The following is an 18,564-nucleotide window of genomic DNA, read 5'->3' on the forward strand; positions in this document are numbered from 1 at the left end:
GTTCTGGGGTGGTTGAAGGTAGGCTGAGGTTCATTGGTCTGGGGTTCTTCTACCACCGGTGATACGTTGGCGGGGTGCTAAGGCCCCGTTGTTGCATTATCTGCCCCAACCAGTGGGCGGTGCTCTGTAGTTGGAGGGCCATGGTTTGAAGGTCCTGGTTAGATAAGGTAGCGGTGGGAGCATTCCTTGCCAAGCTTGGCGAGGGATTGAGAGGAATAGGTGTTTGGTTGTGTGGTGTTGTAGGACTGGAAAAAGAGAACTGCTGCCCCTCTTGGGCAGAGCTCAGGTCATTTGGAGTGACAAGATTGTTTTCATTGTGATTAGCTATCGTGGATCTCAGTGGGTTTTGTTAAGAGTGGAACTCCGGTGATGAAAAGATCTCCTTCGTTTCCCCACAGACGGCGCCAATTGATGATCTGAGATCTAGAAAATAGGGTTTTACAATGGGTTCTGTAAAACTGGGAAAAGCCCCCCACCTAGAGGAGAGTATTTCTCCTTTTATATGTTTCCTGTTGGCAGCTAGTGACGTGTAGCAGAACGTGTATCATTGGACCATCTGTCCCTGCTACGTTGATACGGACGTACGAGGGAATCAGATCTCTGTCCCATGCATAACAACCCCTGATTCTCCCCATGTACGCATGCGGATAGTCCCACAAAGCGAATGGGCTGAACTCCTTCTGGGTTCCAAGCTGTGCCAGAAGATAAGGGTAAGGCTAGGCCCAGAGGGGATCTGTTCATTGGGCCGAATGAGTTGGGCCGGCCTGATTGAAGAATCTGACTGGAGAATCTGACTGGAGTCCGGTCTTTGAACTGAGCGGACTGGACCTGGCTCTTAAAAGAGATTTAGAAGCCTTCGAATTATGGGCTGTCCTAATGGGTTTGGTCTCAGTCCGGGGTGAAGAAACCCAGCGGTCTATCACTTGTGAATACCATTTTAGCTAGACTCTGATTTTAATATTTGAATACGTTTTAAATTTAATTAAAATTTATTTAAATTATCGAATCACATATTAAACCTATCTGATGTTGTTTAATTCGTTTATTTTTCAATTAATAATTTATATAAAATACCCAATCCGCGAGTTGCAGAACCGAAGCTTACGCATGAGGTGAGGGCGAAATCATTTCTAAATTCTCACGGTCCACGACCCACTTGAACAATTGTAAAAGCATTAAGCCTTTTATCTTGTCTGTAATTTCATGGAGAAAGAAACAGCGTAGATTACCGGAGACGGACAGGAGAAAAAGGTCCACGTCCATCGCTGGCTTTTTTTTTTTTTTTTTTTTAATTTCCTCCGAAGCAACTGGTAAGGAACACGTGCAAGAGTTCAGGAAGCTGTCAGGAAAGTTCCTATATAAACGAGACATGTTTCATGACTTCCTTGGCTCACCACGTTTCGAGGCCAAGGACATCTGACGCCCTCTTACTATTCGCTCGCCTTATTCATTCTTTTGATTTCTTTCCTCCAGATAAAAATGAACTTCCTTTTTGCCTTTTTGCTTACTCTCTTTTTCTCTTACCTTTCTCTTTATTCTTCCTTTGCTTCTTCACACATCTCCGGGCTCTTTGAAACCTGGCGCTTACAACATGGCAGGACATATGCTTCTCAAGAGGAGAAGCTCTACAGACTCAAGGTCTTCGAGGACAACTATGATTTTGTCATGAGACATAATAGCCAGGGGAATTCTTCTTACACCCTTTCTCTTAATGGCTTTGCTGATCTTACCCACAATGAGTTCAAGGCTTCTCGTTTGGGTCTCTCTGCTGCTTCAGCCTCTGTGAATATTGACCATCACCGGCCAAATCTACAGACGCCTGATTTTGTTGGCGATGTTCCCGAATCAATCGATTGGAGAGAGAAAGGGGTTGTGACCCATGTCAAGGATCAAGGAAGCTGTGGTGTGTTAATCTTACTTTTTTAATTTTAATCTTTTTAATTTTTTTAGTATTGAGGCTGTGTGTTAGCTAAATAAAAATGTATGAGCATTCTGAATAACCAATTTCAAACTTTGATGGTTTTTCTTGTCATCTTAGCAATACCCATTAGTATTGTTTCTCTTTCCTTTTTTGAAAAAAAAAACCGAAGGAATTTAGGAATCACCTGCAGTTACAGCATTCCACGAGCCATCTTATTAGACCTTGTGTCTTGTTTTAGGCACTGAATGTTTGTTTTTTCTATGATGCATGAGATCTTGTGTCTTGTTTTAGGCATTTGATGATTGTTTTATCTATGAAACATGCATCTCTTTGCAATTTTATTCTTGTAATCTTTAATAACTTCATAATTTTAGTTCTGAATTTTGCCAAAATTCTGTTCTTCAAATTTTGGATTTCTCAGTTAAAAGAATCTATAATTGTAGTTACTCATCTGTTTCTATTAGGTCTATGCTCGGGAATAAACAAGTTATTGTATTTTGCAGGTGCTTGTTGGGCTTTCTCAGCTACAGGAGCTATTGAAGGCATAAATAAGATATTTTCTGGATCTCTTGTGAGCCTCTCTGAACAAGAGTTAGTTGATTGCGACAAATCATACAATAATGGTTGTGAGGGTGGACTCATGGACTATGCATTCCAATTTGTCATAAAAAACAACGGGATTGACACGGAAGAAGATTATCCGTTTCAAGGACATGAAAGGTCTTGCAATAAAGAAAAGGTAATTGCTTGTTCTAGGTCAACAAACTTTCAACTTTATGTGTACTTCCCTTAATATTGCCTTGTCAATTTAATTTTTCTACCTTTTTTTCTCCTAGTTAAGCTTTGATGCTTTAAACATAAATATATATTACTAGACTTTTTTACAGTCGAATCTAAATTGCAGTTGAAAAGGCGTGTTGTAACCATAGATGGATACACTGATGTGCCGGAAAACGATGAGAAAGCACTATTAAAGGCCGTTGCTACTCAACCTGTGAGTGTGGGAATATGTGGCAGTGAAAGAGCATTTCAATTGTACTCAAAGGTTAGTTCTTGTGGTTAACCTTACTGACTGATAAAAACTATGAAATAAACATGATGGTAAGTGTTATGATTATTTGTGTGATAGGGGATTTTCACTGGCCCATGTTCAACTTCTTTGGATCATGCTGTATTGATTGTAGGATATGGGTCAGAAAATGGAGTAGAATATTGGATAGTGAAAAACTCATGGGGAAGTAACTGGGGAATGAATGGCTATATGCATATTCGGCGCAATAGTGGAAGTTCTAAAGGTGTTTGTGGAATCAACATGCTGGCTTCATATCCAAAGAAGACCACCCCAAATCCACCTCCTCCATCTCCACCAGGACCTACTAAGTGTGACCTCTTTACTCACTGTGGGGAAGGAGAAACTTGCTGTTGTACTCACCGTTTTATTGGAATATGCTTTTCGTGGAAATGCTGTGAACTGGATTCTGCTGTTTGTTGCAAAGACGGACGCCATTGTTGCCCCCATGATTATCCAGTTTGTGACACAAGTAGGAGCATGTGCCTTAAGGTCAGTAATCAGTCTTCTTTCCTTTGGATATTTAACTATGGATGCCTATGAATGCAAAAACATTAAATTGCCCCTTTAATTTTCTAGTTAGTTGAGAACCTTTTCATATTAGTAATTCTAAATTGGCATTCTCTGAAGATTTTGACAAATTACTTGACTCCATTATGATCGTTTTATTATCAAGCATCATCTTGTTTGTTCAGGTTAGAATTACTAGGTAAACAAATTTAAGGTTTTGGGTATAGGGCCAAGACCAAATAGAATAAAACACAATGATAATACCAAAACGAGTTGTAGGTCAATTTGCAATTTACATCTCGTATCGCTCCAGTGATTATGATCCTTGGAAATCATTGCAAGAAGGAGATATTTATTCAATTATATCTCTTATTGAACATTGATTGTTTAAGACTTCATTTGACATATATATTCTATCATTTTTAGTATTAGCAATTTACTTCTTGGAATTTCAATGTTTCCTTAGTAAATTAAAGCTGCCTTGTGCTTGCAGTATCATCAAAATAATGACACAAGAATGGAAATAGTTGCAAAGAAAAGCTCGTTTGCTAAGAGTGGCAGTTGGAGCTCCCTTCTTGAAGGTTGGATCCTGTAAATGCAATTTCTTGAGGTTTTTTTGTTGGAGCTCCAATAGAAAGTATATGTTTCATCATTAAAGGAAAGACTATCACTATTACCATAAACACTGATTGGAGAGATGGTTTGTAAAGATGTCATTGCATTCTTGGCTTCTTTACAAAGGAAGGACGAATTTAACAGGTTGGGAGGCTTGTACTAACCTCTTTCTGAAGTCCATCAAGTATTGAAATATTTGAGACTTTGATTATTCTAGATGTAAAATTGTTTTAAGCATCTCTTTTCATTCTTATGTGTAATATGCTTCTCACAGGCTACATAACCGTAATTTTGCTTCTTGTTCGATAAATTCCTGAGTTTTAGACGTAAAGTGTGCTAGTTTTCATCTGTAGATGAGTAGATAACACACAACATATCCATTTAAACTTTTTTTTTTTGGCCGAAGATAAAATTGATATTTGATTAAACAGGCTACAAGTACAACACCAGAACAAGCGGGGCTCAGAGCCCAAGAGTCCTATTCTATGCAACCTACCAAGTCCCAGCAGAAAGCCGAAGCCCCTAAAAAAACCTAACCCAATCAGCCTATGTAGCATTCAAGCCTAACAATGGAAGCACCAGAGTTGGGCAAATGGATTTTTTGCGAAAGCATGATAATTGTAATAATTACAATAGCAGCGGAGTTGTTGCATCATAGCTTGATTTATACATCTAACAGTTAATAATTCAACGTACCACAATTTAACTTAGTTAAGACTATATAGGAGCATTAACTCAAGACAGCAGAAGCAGCATCTCTGTAATGTTTAGTATCTCATGGTGTTGATTCCGAAAGAATTCCTAATTGGAACCAATTGTACTAAAAAAAGAAAGAATTCTTCCTTGAACAAGTTTTGTGAAGTGTTAATGTTGTGGAGTGTATATTATCTCAGACGCCTTCGAGCTTTTCATCTTCGAGTTGTCAACCCCAAAGGCTAGATGGGAAAAAGATTGGCTTGATCTTCTCTGCATGCACCACCCTCCAAGGCTATTGATTGGATATGGGGCATCAGAGGTGCAGCATTAGAAATGACTGCTCGACTTTGGTCAAAATGCCTTGGTCCTCATTGTGATTTCGATCCTTCCTTGGCGATGGTGTGCAGCCAACGGAAGAGTTATGCTAGTTAGACTTTGATGGGTTTATGGCCTTGTTGTGAGGAGCATAGGCGTTTATATGCTTTTTATATTTTTTAGCCTGAAGCCTGTTAATGTGTTTGGATTGGGGCCTTTTGGGCTTCTTATCTTTGATTTTTTTTTTTAAAAAAAAAAAAAAAATCAACCGGAGTTGCTATCTAAAGAAAGAAATTTTACATTAACGTGTATAAATTAATCCAAAAAAAAAATGACAATAAACTAAAAGCAATGAATAATGAACAATGAAAATTCTCGGTTTCAAGTATAATAGAACTTTTTTTTTCTCTCTCGTTTCTTGTCTTTTTAAGCTAAATTAATCTATACTAAGGTGCTTGATTTGGTTTTTTTTATATTATTATTATAAAAATGAGAAACAAACAACTGAAAATGTAGTGAGAGATTCACACATCGAAATAGTGGATCATGTCTCGTTCTAACTTTTAATTTTTATTTTTATTTTTAATGAAAAAGGAAGAACAATGCGCATGCAGCAGCAGTGGAGCCGTATTTCACATGGGTTGATGCCGTTGAGTGCTTGGAGTGGGTTTCATAAAAGAAATCATTAAATCCGTGACTCGCCTCTGTGTTATTAATTATTGTGGTTCTCAGTTAAACTGTTACTTTCTCTATAATAAGTTGAAGTTCAAGCTGCCCATTTCATGACGACCACCGCCATCATTTGGACCGTCTTCAAATTCACAATGGGAAGCCACTAGCATCAACCACCATCGGCAATGGCATTCCTTATCCACTGCCACGTTCACTTGTCTTTAAATTATTTAAATTATGTAATATTTTAAGAATACGATGTTTCGTGATTTAGTGACCACAGCCAAATGCGCCTTGTCGTGGTGTAAAATCACCCATTGGAATTAAATGCGGTGTCGTATAGTATAACGTCGCTATCTTCTCATCTTAGAATCCATATTACAGAAGTTTCCCGGTGAAAATGAAACATGTCCCTTTCTCGTCCATATTTCTGATGTGGGACAGCACATGCTTTCCAGAGTGCGAAAGACTTTCCACGACCATCAATGAAGGCGGTGGCCAAAACGTCGCCGTGATGTCCGCTAATTTTGTGAAAAAGGTAATTGCTCAATTTCGGCAGTGCGCTTCGGTCAGGGGTACCAACTAATCTTTAAACCCTGTGCAATAAATAAATATGTAAATTTCGCTTTCACGCATCCATTCAAATACACTAGGAATTTGTATTTCACCCACGATAGATTTCATCACTTAATTAATTAGGATAAACCGATCTAGACTTATAAAAGAAAACAGACGAAGTGGTGGATGGGAAGACAAGGAGGGAGGGTGAGTTCTGGTTCCGGACCAGTGACCACCACCACATACTTTTTTGTCCGCTTCATTAAAGACGTCCACTAAAGGCCATTATGAGTAACCGAACTTCACCTTGACCACGAGATTTTCCTTCGATTTTTGCTAATATTTAAGAAATTCTTTTACACTTCGGAAAAGGGTATTGAAGGAAATCACGTTTTTGGTCTTTTCTACTTGCCTTCTTTGTGAAATAATCGTTTCTTTGAAGAACGAACCGATACTTTTCCACCTACATAAGCAATTCAGCACACCTAGAACCTTCATTGAGTTTTTATTTGTGCGTGTCTTCTCTTTCAGCATCCAGCCGAGAAAACAGAAATGAAGCATTGGGGTCTGGTTTTCTTTGTTTTTCTTCTCGTTCAAAAACAGGGGATTTTTCTCCCAGTTGAAGCAGATGATGGGTTCATAACTACGAAAGGAGTGCAATTTATGTTGAATGGTAGTCCATTTTATGCAAATGGATTCAATGCTTACTGGCTTATGTATTTTGCAACTGACCCTTCTACTAGAAACAAAGTCTCCTCTGTTTTTCAAGAAGCTAGAGACCATGGCCTTACACTAGCAAGAACTTGGGCTTTCAACGATGCTCAAGATAGAGCTCTTCAGTACTCTCCTGGCTCTTACAGTGAACAGACCTTCCAGGTTAGTCTTTGCTAATGATCATTGATCTGCTCTATCATTCATTTTTCTAGATTAAAATTTCCCATTTTTGTTATTTTCTTCTAGGGATTGGATTTTGTGATATCTGAAGCTAAGAAATATGGGATTAAACTAGTGTTGAGTATGGTGAACAACTATGACAGCTTTGGAGGAAAAAAGCAGTACGTGAACTGGGCAAGGAGTGAGGGGCAGTCTGTATCATCTGATGATGATTTCTTTACAAACTCTGTAGTCAAAAGCTACTACAAAAATCATATCAAGGTTATTCAATACAATTCTTTTTTCCCCCATTTTTCTCTAATATTAGTAATTAATTACCCTTAAAAGGTTTAATTTGTGGCTGATGAACATTCACTTTTTTAATTGGTTTATTTTGATTATGGAGTAAACTTTGGCATTAATATGGAACCATTTTTAATGAACCTTTACTGCTTCAGTTTCCTTTTTTTATTTTCTGATTTTTCTCTGCGTCTAAGAATTGGAGAATTGGTGATATTGGTTAATTTGGTTTTTAAATTTTCACATTGTATGACAGACTGTTCTTACAAGGCGTAATACAATAACTGGAGTTGCTTACAAAGATGAACCAACAATAATGGCTTGGGAGCTTATGAATGAACCCAGATGCACCTCAGACCCATCAGGAAGAACCATTCAGGTGGGTACATCTCATATTGTAAAATCTTGCATGTGATTTGGATACCAAAATATATGTAATAACTAATCCTGCTGCTTGCTGCAGGCTTGGATTACAGAGATGGCTGCTTACTTGAAATCCATAGATAGCAACCACTTATTAGAAGCAGGCTTGGAAGGGTTCTATGGGCAAGGATCATCTCAGAAACAACAATACAATCCAAATTTTCAAATAGGGACAGATTTCATTGCAAACAATCAGATCCCAGGCATCGATTTTGCAACAGTTCACTCTTATCCTGATCAATGGTGAGTTTTGGTAACTACTTCCAATTATCCAGCCAAAGCTCTCAATCTCAGTATATTTCTAGATTATAATGTCAAATTTGCCAACTGAAATCACTGATGAATTGGGTTATTTTCTTTATGAACAGGCTGCCTAGTTCAGATAGTGAAAGCCAGGAGTCATTTTTAAATAATTGGCTGAACAATCACATCCAGGATGCGCAGAACATCCTTCGAAAGCCGGTCCTCTTTGCTGAGTTTGGAAAATCATCTAAAACCTCCTCTTACAACCAAAGAGACCAGCTGTTCAACACAGTCTACTCAGCAATATATTCGTCGGCTAGCGGTGGAGGTGCAGCTGCAGGTGGCATGTTCTGGCAACTTTTCACCGAAGGAATGGACTCATTTCGAGATGGTTATGAGGTAGTCTTCAGTGAGAATCCATCAACAGCTGGTATTATCGTTGATCAGTCTCAAAAACTTAACAAGATCCGAAAGATGTATGCGAGACTTAGAAACATCGAGAAGTGGAATAAAGCACGGGGAGATTAGAACTAGAAGAAGCTCTCTGTGGTGAACTTAAAAAATCTGAGTGAAGCAGACAAGAAGCTAGGCCTAGGAACATAATATAATTATCATAATACTACTTTGAATGCTCAATCAATTAACAAAGTTTCAAGAGTGTAATTTCCACTCTGTTGTTTTTCTCCTTTCTGTTAATTCCAAGCAGTAAGATGATATTCAATTGTCTGATACATATCAGCCAACTGAGTCTTCACAAGAGAGAGTATCATTCACATGATGATAGGGTAGAGCTCTAATTATTCTAAAGAGTTACATTACTATCTTAAATAGGATGTTCTTTGTGAGTCATTAAATTTACACATATGATCATTCTTAATTTCTGCTCGCTGCCACTAAGTTAAAAAGATGTTAGACCAACTTGCTTCCTCAGCTTCATCAATGGCATAATCCAAAGAGGAAGTTCTTGGGAGGTCAATGACCCTAGATGATGGTCCCATTCTTAACTGTTGCATTCTTCAGTATGACTGTGATCCCTGATCTTATGTAAAATCCTTCTTCTGGTTTATCTGCTTCTTCAACACCCTGATAAGTCAAAAAGCATTTTATTAAGCACAGGCATGCCAATTATACACAAAATAAACTTAATGGGTTATTTTATGAGTAATTTTCTGAAAACAATGAGAAATGTACAAGGAAATTTTCTTTCGAACGGCAGAAAGAAAAGCTTACGCACATCAGCATTTGTGATTACCACATCTCTTCCTATCTTGGCATTCTTGTCAATAATGCAGTTCCTTCAAAGAAAAGGACGAAAATGTAACTTAGATCAATAAAATCAATTGTATATAATTTTATATAAAAATATTAATATGGTCATATTTGTGAATCAGTCAAAAGTACATATTAAATTTTATATATTTACAAAAAGAATATAAGCAAAATTCCTACCATCCTAATCTTATAAATATTCCTAAATTTACTAATATCATATATTATTCTCTATTACTATAATTTTAATAAATCCTAAATTTCTTTTTGTATTGTGCTAACGTAATTTTTGTTTTGAATTGGGTCTCATTTTAATTTAGAGTTATGCAAATTTTCTATTATCTTTCAAAATTATAAGAAAAGTTATCAAAAGTCTAATGACGAAATTATATTTGAATGGATTTTTAGACCATGCATGCAGTCGTTTTACTTAAATTTATTTAAATAAATTGATTTTTTCAATATGGATTCAAATATTCGCCATAAAATAATTTTTGTTTAATCTATAAGATAAATTTATAAAATGATATCTGGGGACAAATTTCAATGCTTTTCTTTAAAATAGATTGAAAATTGACGTGTATTGTATAGTCTTTTTTCTCGATATTTATCACTCGCAGAAAATTTTATGCAGTATCTATTTTGAGAAAATATTTAAATTTTAGAACAACAAATTGAGAGTTTATTCTAGATCTACCAAGCAGAAAGCCATTTTTTTTTTAAGAAGTTGGGGAGGAGAGAGAGATCCCTTGGACCTTCCTAAGTTCACCTGATTTTGGTATTCTGTCCAACGCCAACTGGAACCTTCCCTTCTGCAAGGAGGGAGGCAATTTCAGATTCAGTTTGATAGAAGTCCGCACCCATCATCAAAGTATCCTGTAAAAGTTTTGATTTTTCCCTTTATCAGTCTTCATTTTCAAAGGTAAAGAAAAAGGAAAAATGACAAGTTTCATCATAACCCCATCATCTATTGCATATGATTTTCCCCATTAATCAGGCTAAATTGGGCGAGCTGATCAAAGCAGAAAACAACCCTCTGCTTCAGTTCTCTCCAAAAGGAGCTCTTGCTCTTGCTCTTCTGCTAACCCATGATTGTGGAATAATGTAAAAGAAAAGGGAAAGAATTCTCACAGCAAGATCAACACCAGTCTCCAATCGTGCACGGAGACCTACAATGGAGCGCTGTATGCTACATTCTCGCAAGAAGCAGCCATGTGAAATTATGGCATCCACAATCTGCAACAACAGGTAACTGTTGAGATGCAACATCAACAACATATTTGCAGAAGATTACTTAGTCTTAGAGATGTCATACCCTGCATTTATCGACTTTTGTTGGAGGCAAGAATCTAGCACACGTGAAGAAAGGTGTCTTTGGATCATAAAATTCAAACTTTGGTGACTGTCAAAAGAAAAAATGTTTGATAAGTTAGCATAATTGTAAACTTTGTCCGAGGAAGTCTAAAGTGAAGCAACACACCAACCTGTTCTGTGAGAGCCAAATTAGCATCAAAAAATGACTTTATGGTCCCAATGTCTTCCCAATAGTCATTGAATAAATATGCCTGACAAGATATGCAGCATTTCCATTACAAGACAAGAAAAACAAGAAGCAAAATAAGGTCATTCAGAAGATGGTGCTTCAATGTTAAAAAAAAGAAAAACAAAAGAATCAACCACATCCTCACCTGGACATTGTGGTCCTTCACAGCAGATGGAATAATTTCAGATCCAAAGTCATTGCATGATGGACAACTACTTGTAAGAAGCTTTAATAGGACATCAGTTCTAAACACATAAACCCCCATGGATGCAATGTAAGGAAATTGTGAAGCATCTTGCTTAGATAACCCCAGCACAGAGGTATCAACTTGCTGCACAGCAAAAGAGAAATCACCAACTTCAAATATTAGGTAGAAAAGATATAATGTAAACTGAAAGTGCAAAATGGGTTGAGAATTTCTACCATTGCTTTAAGGTCATCTCCCTTGGGTTTCTCAGCAAATTGGACGATGCGTCCTGTGTTGTCAATCTTCATCAGTCCATAATCTGATGCACGACTGCAGAACAAATAATTTGGGATGAATCTTATATTTCATAGAAAAGAAAGAATATATATATATATATATATACAACATCAGACTACCTGTCATTCATGGGAACGCATGAGACAGTAATTTCTGCATTTGAGTCAATATGCTTCTGCTTGCAGTAGACATTGATAAGCACAAGAAGCCATACTTAAAGAATCAAACATGTAAAGGAAAACATCATTATTTCAACAATCCATTGTAATTAAATCTTGACCTGCACAAACTCCATATAGTTTGTCCGATAAAGATGATCACCAGACAAAATCAACACATGCTCCACATTCTTGTTCTTTGCATCCTGCATGGAGTGTATGAAAACTAATTATTAATCTCCTCCACGCCTACAAAACCTACCAAAATTCTTAACCCTCACCTCAAAAACCCAAACGAATTGCCGGACGGCATCAGCTGTTCCTTGAAACCACTTTTTTCCTGCCTCTCCTGATGTTTGAGTAGCTGCTAGAACCTGTTCCATGGGGAATTATGCTTATATTGAACTTGATAACAACACAACTTTCAAGTATTGGTCCATAGGAATGAATGTCTGTCTTAAGCGCAACTAAATAAAATCCATATGCTGCAATTAAATAATCCAAATTTGATATTTTCACCTAATTATGTACAAAATTCCAAGAGAAAACTTACATGAAGATTACTTGGTGGCGTTCATTTAGATAATTAGGTTCAATAATTAAGAGACAAATTAATAATTCTGGTTTTTATAATACTAAAAAAAACATCTTTCCCACAAAAAAAATAAAAAAAGGTTATAAAATTATAAGAGGTGGGATTTTGCCTGGAATCATTAGAAATCACCCATAAAAATTGTATTTTTCACCTAATACCAGTGTAAATCAGTTCAATAACAGTGTTGATGGAGAAAGAAATATAATTACCTCCACAAACCCATCTCCGAAATTAACACCATTTCCAAAGTTATAGGTGTTAGCAAGATAACGGTTGAGGGAGAAGGAGTTGTACTGTGTTAATACAAAGATCTTCCTAATACCACTATTAATGCAGTTACTCATTGGAATATCAATCAGCCTGTAACACCCTCCAACTGGAACCTGCAATTAAAATAAAAATAAATGTTTAATAATTTCTTCACAAATAAGGATTCCTTGTCCTGTCCACATAGCATAATTACCTACACCAAGTAATTGAAACTTTGATAATTTTAAAAATGTTTTCGACTCAAAAAGTTAAAGCTAGAAAAAGCTAGAAAACATGAGCCAGTGAAATCTTACCGCAGGCTTGGCTCTTTGGCTAGTAAGTGGAAAGAGGCGTGTCCCAGCACCTCCACCTAATATGATCGAAGCTATGTTTTTGGGGTTAGCCCTTGGTGTCTCAAAAGCCGTTTCATCAAATGTCTACGCCAAACCAAACAACACTTGGGAGTTACGACTTAATGGAATCGAATAAACTATTAATCTCTTTTGGCTTTCTGGGCAGAAAAGAAAAGCTAAGTGTATTACTCACCTGAGTCTCTTTATTAACATTTGATGTAACAATGGAGTTGGTGACTCCAGGCTTGACAATTTTCATACCTTTATTGCTTTTTGTTCTCAAATTCTTCCATAATTGAGTATTAGGACGCCGGCATTTAAGGTTCTCACTGATACTCTCTCCCCCAAAAAGAGTACCTCCATTACTCATACTTGTGTAAAAATCGACGACATTGGTAGAAGCCTTCATCGCAGCACAGCAAGAATCCATCGTTGAAATAACAAAGAAATTAGAAGTCGAGATGATACTCGGTGAGAATGAGAGAGAAAGGGTATCCTAGGATGTGAGATCCAAATTGTTTAAAATTCTTAACAAAGATTTATGACATTGTGAGAAAGCAAAACAACTTTCCCAGATGTTCAGAGCTAGCAGACAAAGAAGAACAATGGTACCAAGATGTCAAAACGATCAAGATTCAAGGCTTTGTATAAGTCCCAATAAACAATGAAAAAGGAAACTAAAGGGGCAGAGAAGAAAAGCCAAGGGCGACGATGTAAGAATGCAGACGTTGGAGGGGGAGCTTTAGGAGAGGAGCTTTAAAATGGGATTATGAAGAAATGGGAGAATAAAACAGTAGAAGCCAATATTGGAATAGAAAATTGATAAAAAATGGAACTTGTGATTTTGGAGTCTGTGATCTGTATGCCACTCCTAACTCCACAGTATGCGGTTGCCACAGATTTCCAAGGCATTTGAAAGAGTCCTTCCTGTACTTTTAACTTCTTTTCTATTTCAAGCACTGCCCTTCTTTTCATTTGTTTTAACAACTTAAGCCCCATCTTTATATTATTTTATTTATTATTCAAAATATTGTTTAAATATATTAATAACCTTTATATCAATCTATTGGTATTTAAGAGATGAGGAGAAGGAGAATCAATCAAAATTTTCAAATAATTAATTACAGTAATTTTTTTAAAAATAATTGCATTATAAAATATAATAAATTTCAATTAATAAGTGAAAATGTTAAAACTCCAAATATTTATTTAGTGCATCTTCATCGGCAAAGATTTGCAGATTCCCACTACTATTAATTTCTCCAATCAAAATCATCACCTTCTAATTCTTTTTTTAAAAAAATAAGATTTAATAATAGGATCTTTTAATTATAATTACATTTGATTTTGATTGGTTAATTTATTGAATATAACGGTTAGGAACTTTTTTTTTTTTTAAACTAAAAAATTTGATTCAGCTCTCAATCGAACCAAAGTAATCAACCAAAAACGGTGATTCGTATCCGAATCAGACTATTCATACAACGTACGGCTATAATTATAATCGATAAAGTGATGGTGGAAGATTTTTTTTTTTTTTTTGTTTTCTTTGGGGTCAGCGGTCGAAATTGCCACGTTACGGTGACTGGGTTTGGAATTTTAGCGGGATTTTTGGGGCCATCAACTGACACGTGGGCCATCGTCAATGAACCGCATTTTCCACTGCACAATTAATGATGAGTGGCTTTTATTTTACTTTACAAAACGTCACGTGTCTGTCTTTGTCCTGTCATATCACAGCCACCTCACATGGCTTTCTAATTTTTTTTATTTTTTTAATGATGTGATGACGTAAAGGTTTGTTTACTAAACCAAAGTAAGAAACCATTAAACTATTACCTCGACTGAAATGATTATTAAATTGTTTGAGTTCCAGGTGCCGAAGGTTTAGATGTACTGCCCCTCTTGACACTCACTTAACTCTGTTAATCCTGTTATGTGGTATATTTTTCTTTTAATAATATTATAAAACTTATATTTTTCAAAAAAGTTTAATTTAATTATTTAAATATTATAAATATTAATGATTACAATATCAATAAACTAAAAGAAATCACAACGCCACCGCAAAATCAACACGCGAGCGGTGAGCCCAGATTCGGCTTCCCAACTGGAGGGGAAAGTACAAGCGGCTGGGAACAAAATAATCCTACAAATTTTGGTTCGATTTGCTTGATTTGGGTTTTGGTGGGTCTGATTTATATTATATTTTTCAAGGCCCTATTGCTGATTATTGATTGCGACATTTTTAGATGCAGAAAGTACATGAATCATGGCCCAAACTGCTAAAATCCAAATGAGGTAGAAAGCAAGAGCCCACAACCAAAAGGGAGCCTCATCTTCAGTCTTCACCACGTTTTCGCTATAACACTGGTGATGACCACTGGTGGGACCGAGAAGGAGTACGTAGTGGACGTTTGGTCCGGAAACCACCCGTTCTGTCTTGGTAATCGCTCGGCCGTCGTTGTGGACGCCGACCGGGTCGAGAAGTTCCGCAAGTAATTCAGGGAGCTATCTCAGATTATGGAAATCCCTGTCCTTAAAGGCGAAATTGCGTTGCCCTCTAGACGCAAATCCTCTGGCAAGGGGAAGAAGAAATAGAAACAAGAGATCGAGGTTAAAAGGCTACGTGTTTATTTGGTGTTTGTAATTTGATTGACAGTTGTTTGATGAAATGCACAGTTCGGAGTTGTGCTTGTGTAATGCTGCATTCTGTTGAATCTAGATGATTATGCATGGGTTCATATGTTCAGCGACTGAAAATTGTAGCAAAAGACAACTAATTGAATCGAATTATACCTTCACATTTTTTAATGCTTTTCTATCCTGCAATTGTCTGTTGTGCTGTTTGATTGCTTCATTCAAAGTGTTGCGAATTTACTAGGAACATGTTATTGAATCCTTGAAAACTGTAAGCAGGGATTCTTTTTTTTTTGAAGAAAAAAAGGCGACTTATATTTGATAAAGATATATAATTGAGATATCGTTTATAATTATGATGAGTTTTATCTAAAAATACAATATATAAAATCAAAAAATAAAATGTATATGAATCAAGTTAATTAGAGAATTTTTAAGAAATTGAGAAATTGAAGAATTAATAAATAGGCTGAACTAGACCGGCAAACAGTGATAGAATAATTCCCACGCGGCTTGACCTTGGGTTGGGTCTTCGTTTCGCAGTCAATTAGCAAAAGAAAGTGTCTCGTCCCATCATTGTGCCACGTGTTTGAGTCTCTATATAGAATAAAGAGGTGATGCTATATTTTATATTGGATTGTTTATATGAAATAAAAATAAAATTAATTATAAATTTATATTTATATCCGTATACATATTTAATTTAATAATAAATACATTTAAATAAATTTATTCACTCGATTTTATTTATAAAAAATAAAAATTTATATATATATAATAGATTTTCTAAAAGTCAATATATATATATATATATTTTTAATTCAAAAAAATATATATCAACTTTTAATTATATCATATTATCTCATATAATATAATTATTTTAAAATATAATTAATCTTTTACTCATATGTCGTAGTTCATTATCTATTATAAAGCAAGTTAATTTTAAAGTGAGTCTATTTTCAAGTATTTTCCTCCTTTTAATTTAGGAAAATTTATTTTTTAGTCCCTGAAATTTAACGTAATTAACACTTCTGTCCCTCTATTTTGGCGACCCAACACTTAAGTCCATCACTTTCTCTTCCGTCCAAATTCGCAGTCCTTCCATCCAAAATAGCCGTTTGGGATACGTGAATTGACAAAATTAACCCTCACTAAATCCAAACCCAAACCCAAATATCCCTTCTTTTTCTTCTCCTTCTTCTTCCTATCCTTTTCTGCAACTTCTTCTTCTTTTTCTTCTTTCTCCTTCTTCTTCTTCTTCTTCTTTCTTCTTCTTCTTCTTCTTCTCCTTTCTGCAACTTCTTCTTCTCCTTTCTGCAACTTCTTTTTCCTGAACCCTGAACCCTGAACCCTGAACCCTGAACCATGAACCCTGAATCTTGAACCCTGAACCCTGAACCCTGAACCCTGAACCCTGAAAGTGAGGGACTCAAGTGTTGAAAGTGAGGGACTCAAGTGTTAGATCGCCAAAATAGAGGGATAGAAGTGTTAATTACGTTAAAACTCAGGGACTAAAAAGTAATTTTCCCTTTAATTTAATTGCTATGATAAAAAAGTTGTCTCATTTTTGTTTCAATTTAAATGTTAATAAGGTAGTGGATTAATGATTAATAAAAATTATTGAAATGGATGATATTTTTTAATATTAATTTATGGTCAACGATAACTAATACCTATTTTTTAAATTAATTTTTTTAAAGAAATAATAGATTCTCTTACAGCAAGTTGGATAAATAACGCTTATCAAAGAGGAAACATAACTCTTAGACGCTGGATGAAGCGGATGAACGATGAATGGTTCGTCTCATCTCTATAAAATCCTCGCTTATATTCATCTATCTAATCGCAAGTTTCCTTTACTGCTACGTCTCCTAAACAAGAAACTCCAAATCTTACCCAACAGCTCACGCTCACTTCTTCACTTTCCTTCTCTGCTCTCTGCCTCTCTCTTATCTATCTCCCATCGTCTCTTTCACTCGGCTTCCTCATCTGGAAATGTCTTCTTCTGAATTCGATGCAGTCCAGGCCGAGAAATCCGATGCCATGAGAAGATACAGGAGTTGCAGAATCTTTAGATTCTGTCTTCTTCTATCAGGAGCCTTCACTCTCTTTTTCTGCTTATTCACATGGTTTCCCTACGTCCAGAAGATTGCCTCTGCTTATCTCTCCGACTTCAACAGCCAGTTATTCGTTTTCCTTCTCATAAATGCCCTGGTTTTCTTTATCTACCATTTATCCAACGCCAGCGCCGCCGGAAAGAACGATTCCGTGTCTCATCGTCCTGATATTTACGATCAATACGTCTCCTCATCCTCCTCTCGCCGGAAAAAAATTGACGACGAGGAAAAACGGTTGGTAATAGTGCCACCGGAGACGGTGGAGACCGTTCAACGCAACGAGAATATATTCCACAAAACACAGATAGTTATTCGTTGTGAGAATGCTGATTGTGCTCTAGTGGAGGAGAATCCAGTTGGCGACCTTGCTGTGAGTATAGAAACTTATAAGATTGATAGAGAAAAGAAAAATTTCAGAAGAATGCGATCAGAGAAGTACTCAGTAGAGAAGATAAAAAGAAGTGATCGTCCGCGAGAGCTGAGGCGATCGGAAACGGAGAACGGAAGGGAAATGGTAGTCGGTGGTGGTCATACTCCGACGAGAAAGTCGATGCAGGAAATGAACAATGAAGAATTTAGACTTACAATTGAGAGTTTCATTGCAAGTAAAAGGAAGAATTTGAGGGATCACAACTTGGCGGTCTTAATGGAAGAAAGAAAGGAGTCATTTACAGAAGTCACCAGCATACAAAATCGAAGAAATTAAATTACGGGAATTTATCTAGCGTTTTACAAATTAAGGTCAGGAAGTAAAATGTAAAATAATTAAATATTTATTTATATTACATTTCGTTATGTTCTATTAAACGTAACATTGAAATAGTTTCTTATGATTATTATATAAGATTTTTCTCTCTCTCTTTTTTTTTTCCCCAATTCGATACATATTGAATTCTAGCAATTGCTAAATGGGTTGGTTTTCATGCTAGTCGACCGTGAAGTCTTCATTAATTTTTTT

General features: G+C 36.2%; 4 protein-coding genes across 4 annotated transcripts; 3 read left to right on the plus strand and 1 right to left on the minus strand.

Moving 5' to 3' along the window:
• The first annotated feature begins 1,377 nt into the window (after positions 1-1,377).
• Positions 1,378-4,446, plus strand: LOC110607002 (low-temperature-induced cysteine proteinase). Its single transcript, XM_021746043.2, has 5 exons — positions 1,378-1,903; positions 2,425-2,660; positions 2,826-2,966; positions 3,051-3,482; positions 3,994-4,446. The coding sequence occupies exons 1-5, from the start codon at positions 1,480-1,482 to the stop codon at positions 4,093-4,095; spliced, it is 1,335 nt and encodes a 444-aa protein (XP_021601735.2). The 5' UTR covers positions 1,378-1,479; the 3' UTR covers positions 4,096-4,446.
• A 2,121-nt stretch (positions 4,447-6,567) lies between these two features.
• On the plus strand, positions 6,568-8,926 carry LOC110606807 (mannan endo-1,4-beta-mannosidase 7). The gene is made up of 5 exons (XM_043953258.1): positions 6,568-7,232; positions 7,317-7,511; positions 7,786-7,908; positions 7,993-8,195; positions 8,321-8,926. The coding sequence occupies exons 1-5, from the start codon at positions 6,909-6,911 to the stop codon at positions 8,721-8,723; spliced, it is 1,248 nt and encodes a 415-aa protein (XP_043809193.1). The 5' UTR covers positions 6,568-6,908; the 3' UTR covers positions 8,724-8,926.
• LOC110607081 (glucose-1-phosphate adenylyltransferase large subunit 1) lies at positions 8,790-13,803 on the minus strand. The gene is made up of 14 exons (XM_043953257.1): positions 13,040-13,803; positions 12,808-12,930; positions 12,454-12,627; positions 11,931-12,023; positions 11,772-11,855; positions 11,611-11,666; positions 11,431-11,524; positions 11,153-11,338; positions 10,949-11,029; positions 10,780-10,866; positions 10,596-10,700; positions 10,234-10,340; positions 9,430-9,490; positions 8,790-9,278 (listed from the first exon to the last, which is right to left on the minus strand). Exons 1-14 carry the CDS (start codon positions 13,274-13,276, stop codon positions 9,177-9,179), a joined length of 1,590 nt encoding a protein of 529 aa, XP_043809192.1. The 5' UTR covers positions 13,277-13,803; the 3' UTR covers positions 8,790-9,176.
• Positions 13,804-17,484: 3,681 nt separating this feature from the next.
• Positions 17,485-18,312, plus strand: LOC122722508. The gene has a single exon (XM_043953497.1). It carries the CDS (start codon positions 17,485-17,487, stop codon positions 18,310-18,312), a length of 828 nt encoding a protein of 275 aa, XP_043809432.1.
• The last annotated feature ends 252 nt before the right edge of the window (positions 18,313-18,564 follow it).

The sequence above is a fragment of the Manihot esculenta genome, chromosome 18 (genome assembly GCF_001659605.2).
Source record: "Manihot esculenta cultivar AM560-2 chromosome 18, M.esculenta_v8, whole genome shotgun sequence".
NCBI classification, from domain to species: domain Eukaryota; kingdom Viridiplantae; phylum Streptophyta; class Magnoliopsida; order Malpighiales; family Euphorbiaceae; genus Manihot; species Manihot esculenta.

Excerpts from the sequence above, each read along its gene's own strand:
- LOC122722508 (XM_043953497.1), top strand. The coding sequence starts at position 17,485 with ATGTCTTCTTCTGAATTCGATGCAGTCCAGGCCGAGAAATCCGATGCC.
- LOC110606807 (XM_043953258.1), top strand. The coding sequence starts at position 6,909 with ATGAAGCATTGGGGTCTGGTTTTCTTTGTTTTTCTTCTCGTTCAAAAA. Across the intron at positions 7,233-7,316 it reads ACAGTGAACAGACCTTCCAG|GGATTGGATTTTGTGATATC; the intron begins GTTAGTCTTTGC and ends ATTTTCTTCTAG. Across the intron at positions 8,196-8,320 it reads CACTCTTATCCTGATCAATG|GCTGCCTAGTTCAGATAGTG; the intron begins GTGAGTTTTGGT and ends CTTTATGAACAG.
- LOC110607002 (XM_021746043.2), top strand. The coding sequence starts at position 1,480 with ATGAACTTCCTTTTTGCCTTTTTGCTTACTCTCTTTTTCTCTTACCTT. Across the intron at positions 1,904-2,424 it reads CAAGGATCAAGGAAGCTGTG|GTGCTTGTTGGGCTTTCTCA; the intron begins GTGTGTTAATCT and ends TGTATTTTGCAG. Across the intron at positions 3,483-3,993 it reads GTAGGAGCATGTGCCTTAAG|TATCATCAAAATAATGACAC; the intron begins GTCAGTAATCAG and ends TTGTGCTTGCAG.
- LOC110607081 (XM_043953257.1), bottom strand. The coding sequence starts at position 13,276 with ATGGATTCTTGCTGTGCTGCGATGAAGGCTTCTACCAATGTCGTCGAT. Across the intron at positions 10,341-10,595 it reads AGACTGGTGTTGATCTTGCT|GATACTTTGATGATGGGTGC; the intron begins GTGAGAATTCTT and ends AAACTTTTACAG. Across the intron at positions 9,491-10,233 it reads GGACAGAATACCAAAATCAG|GAACTGCATTATTGACAAGA; the intron begins GTGAACTTAGGA and ends TTTTCTTTGAAG.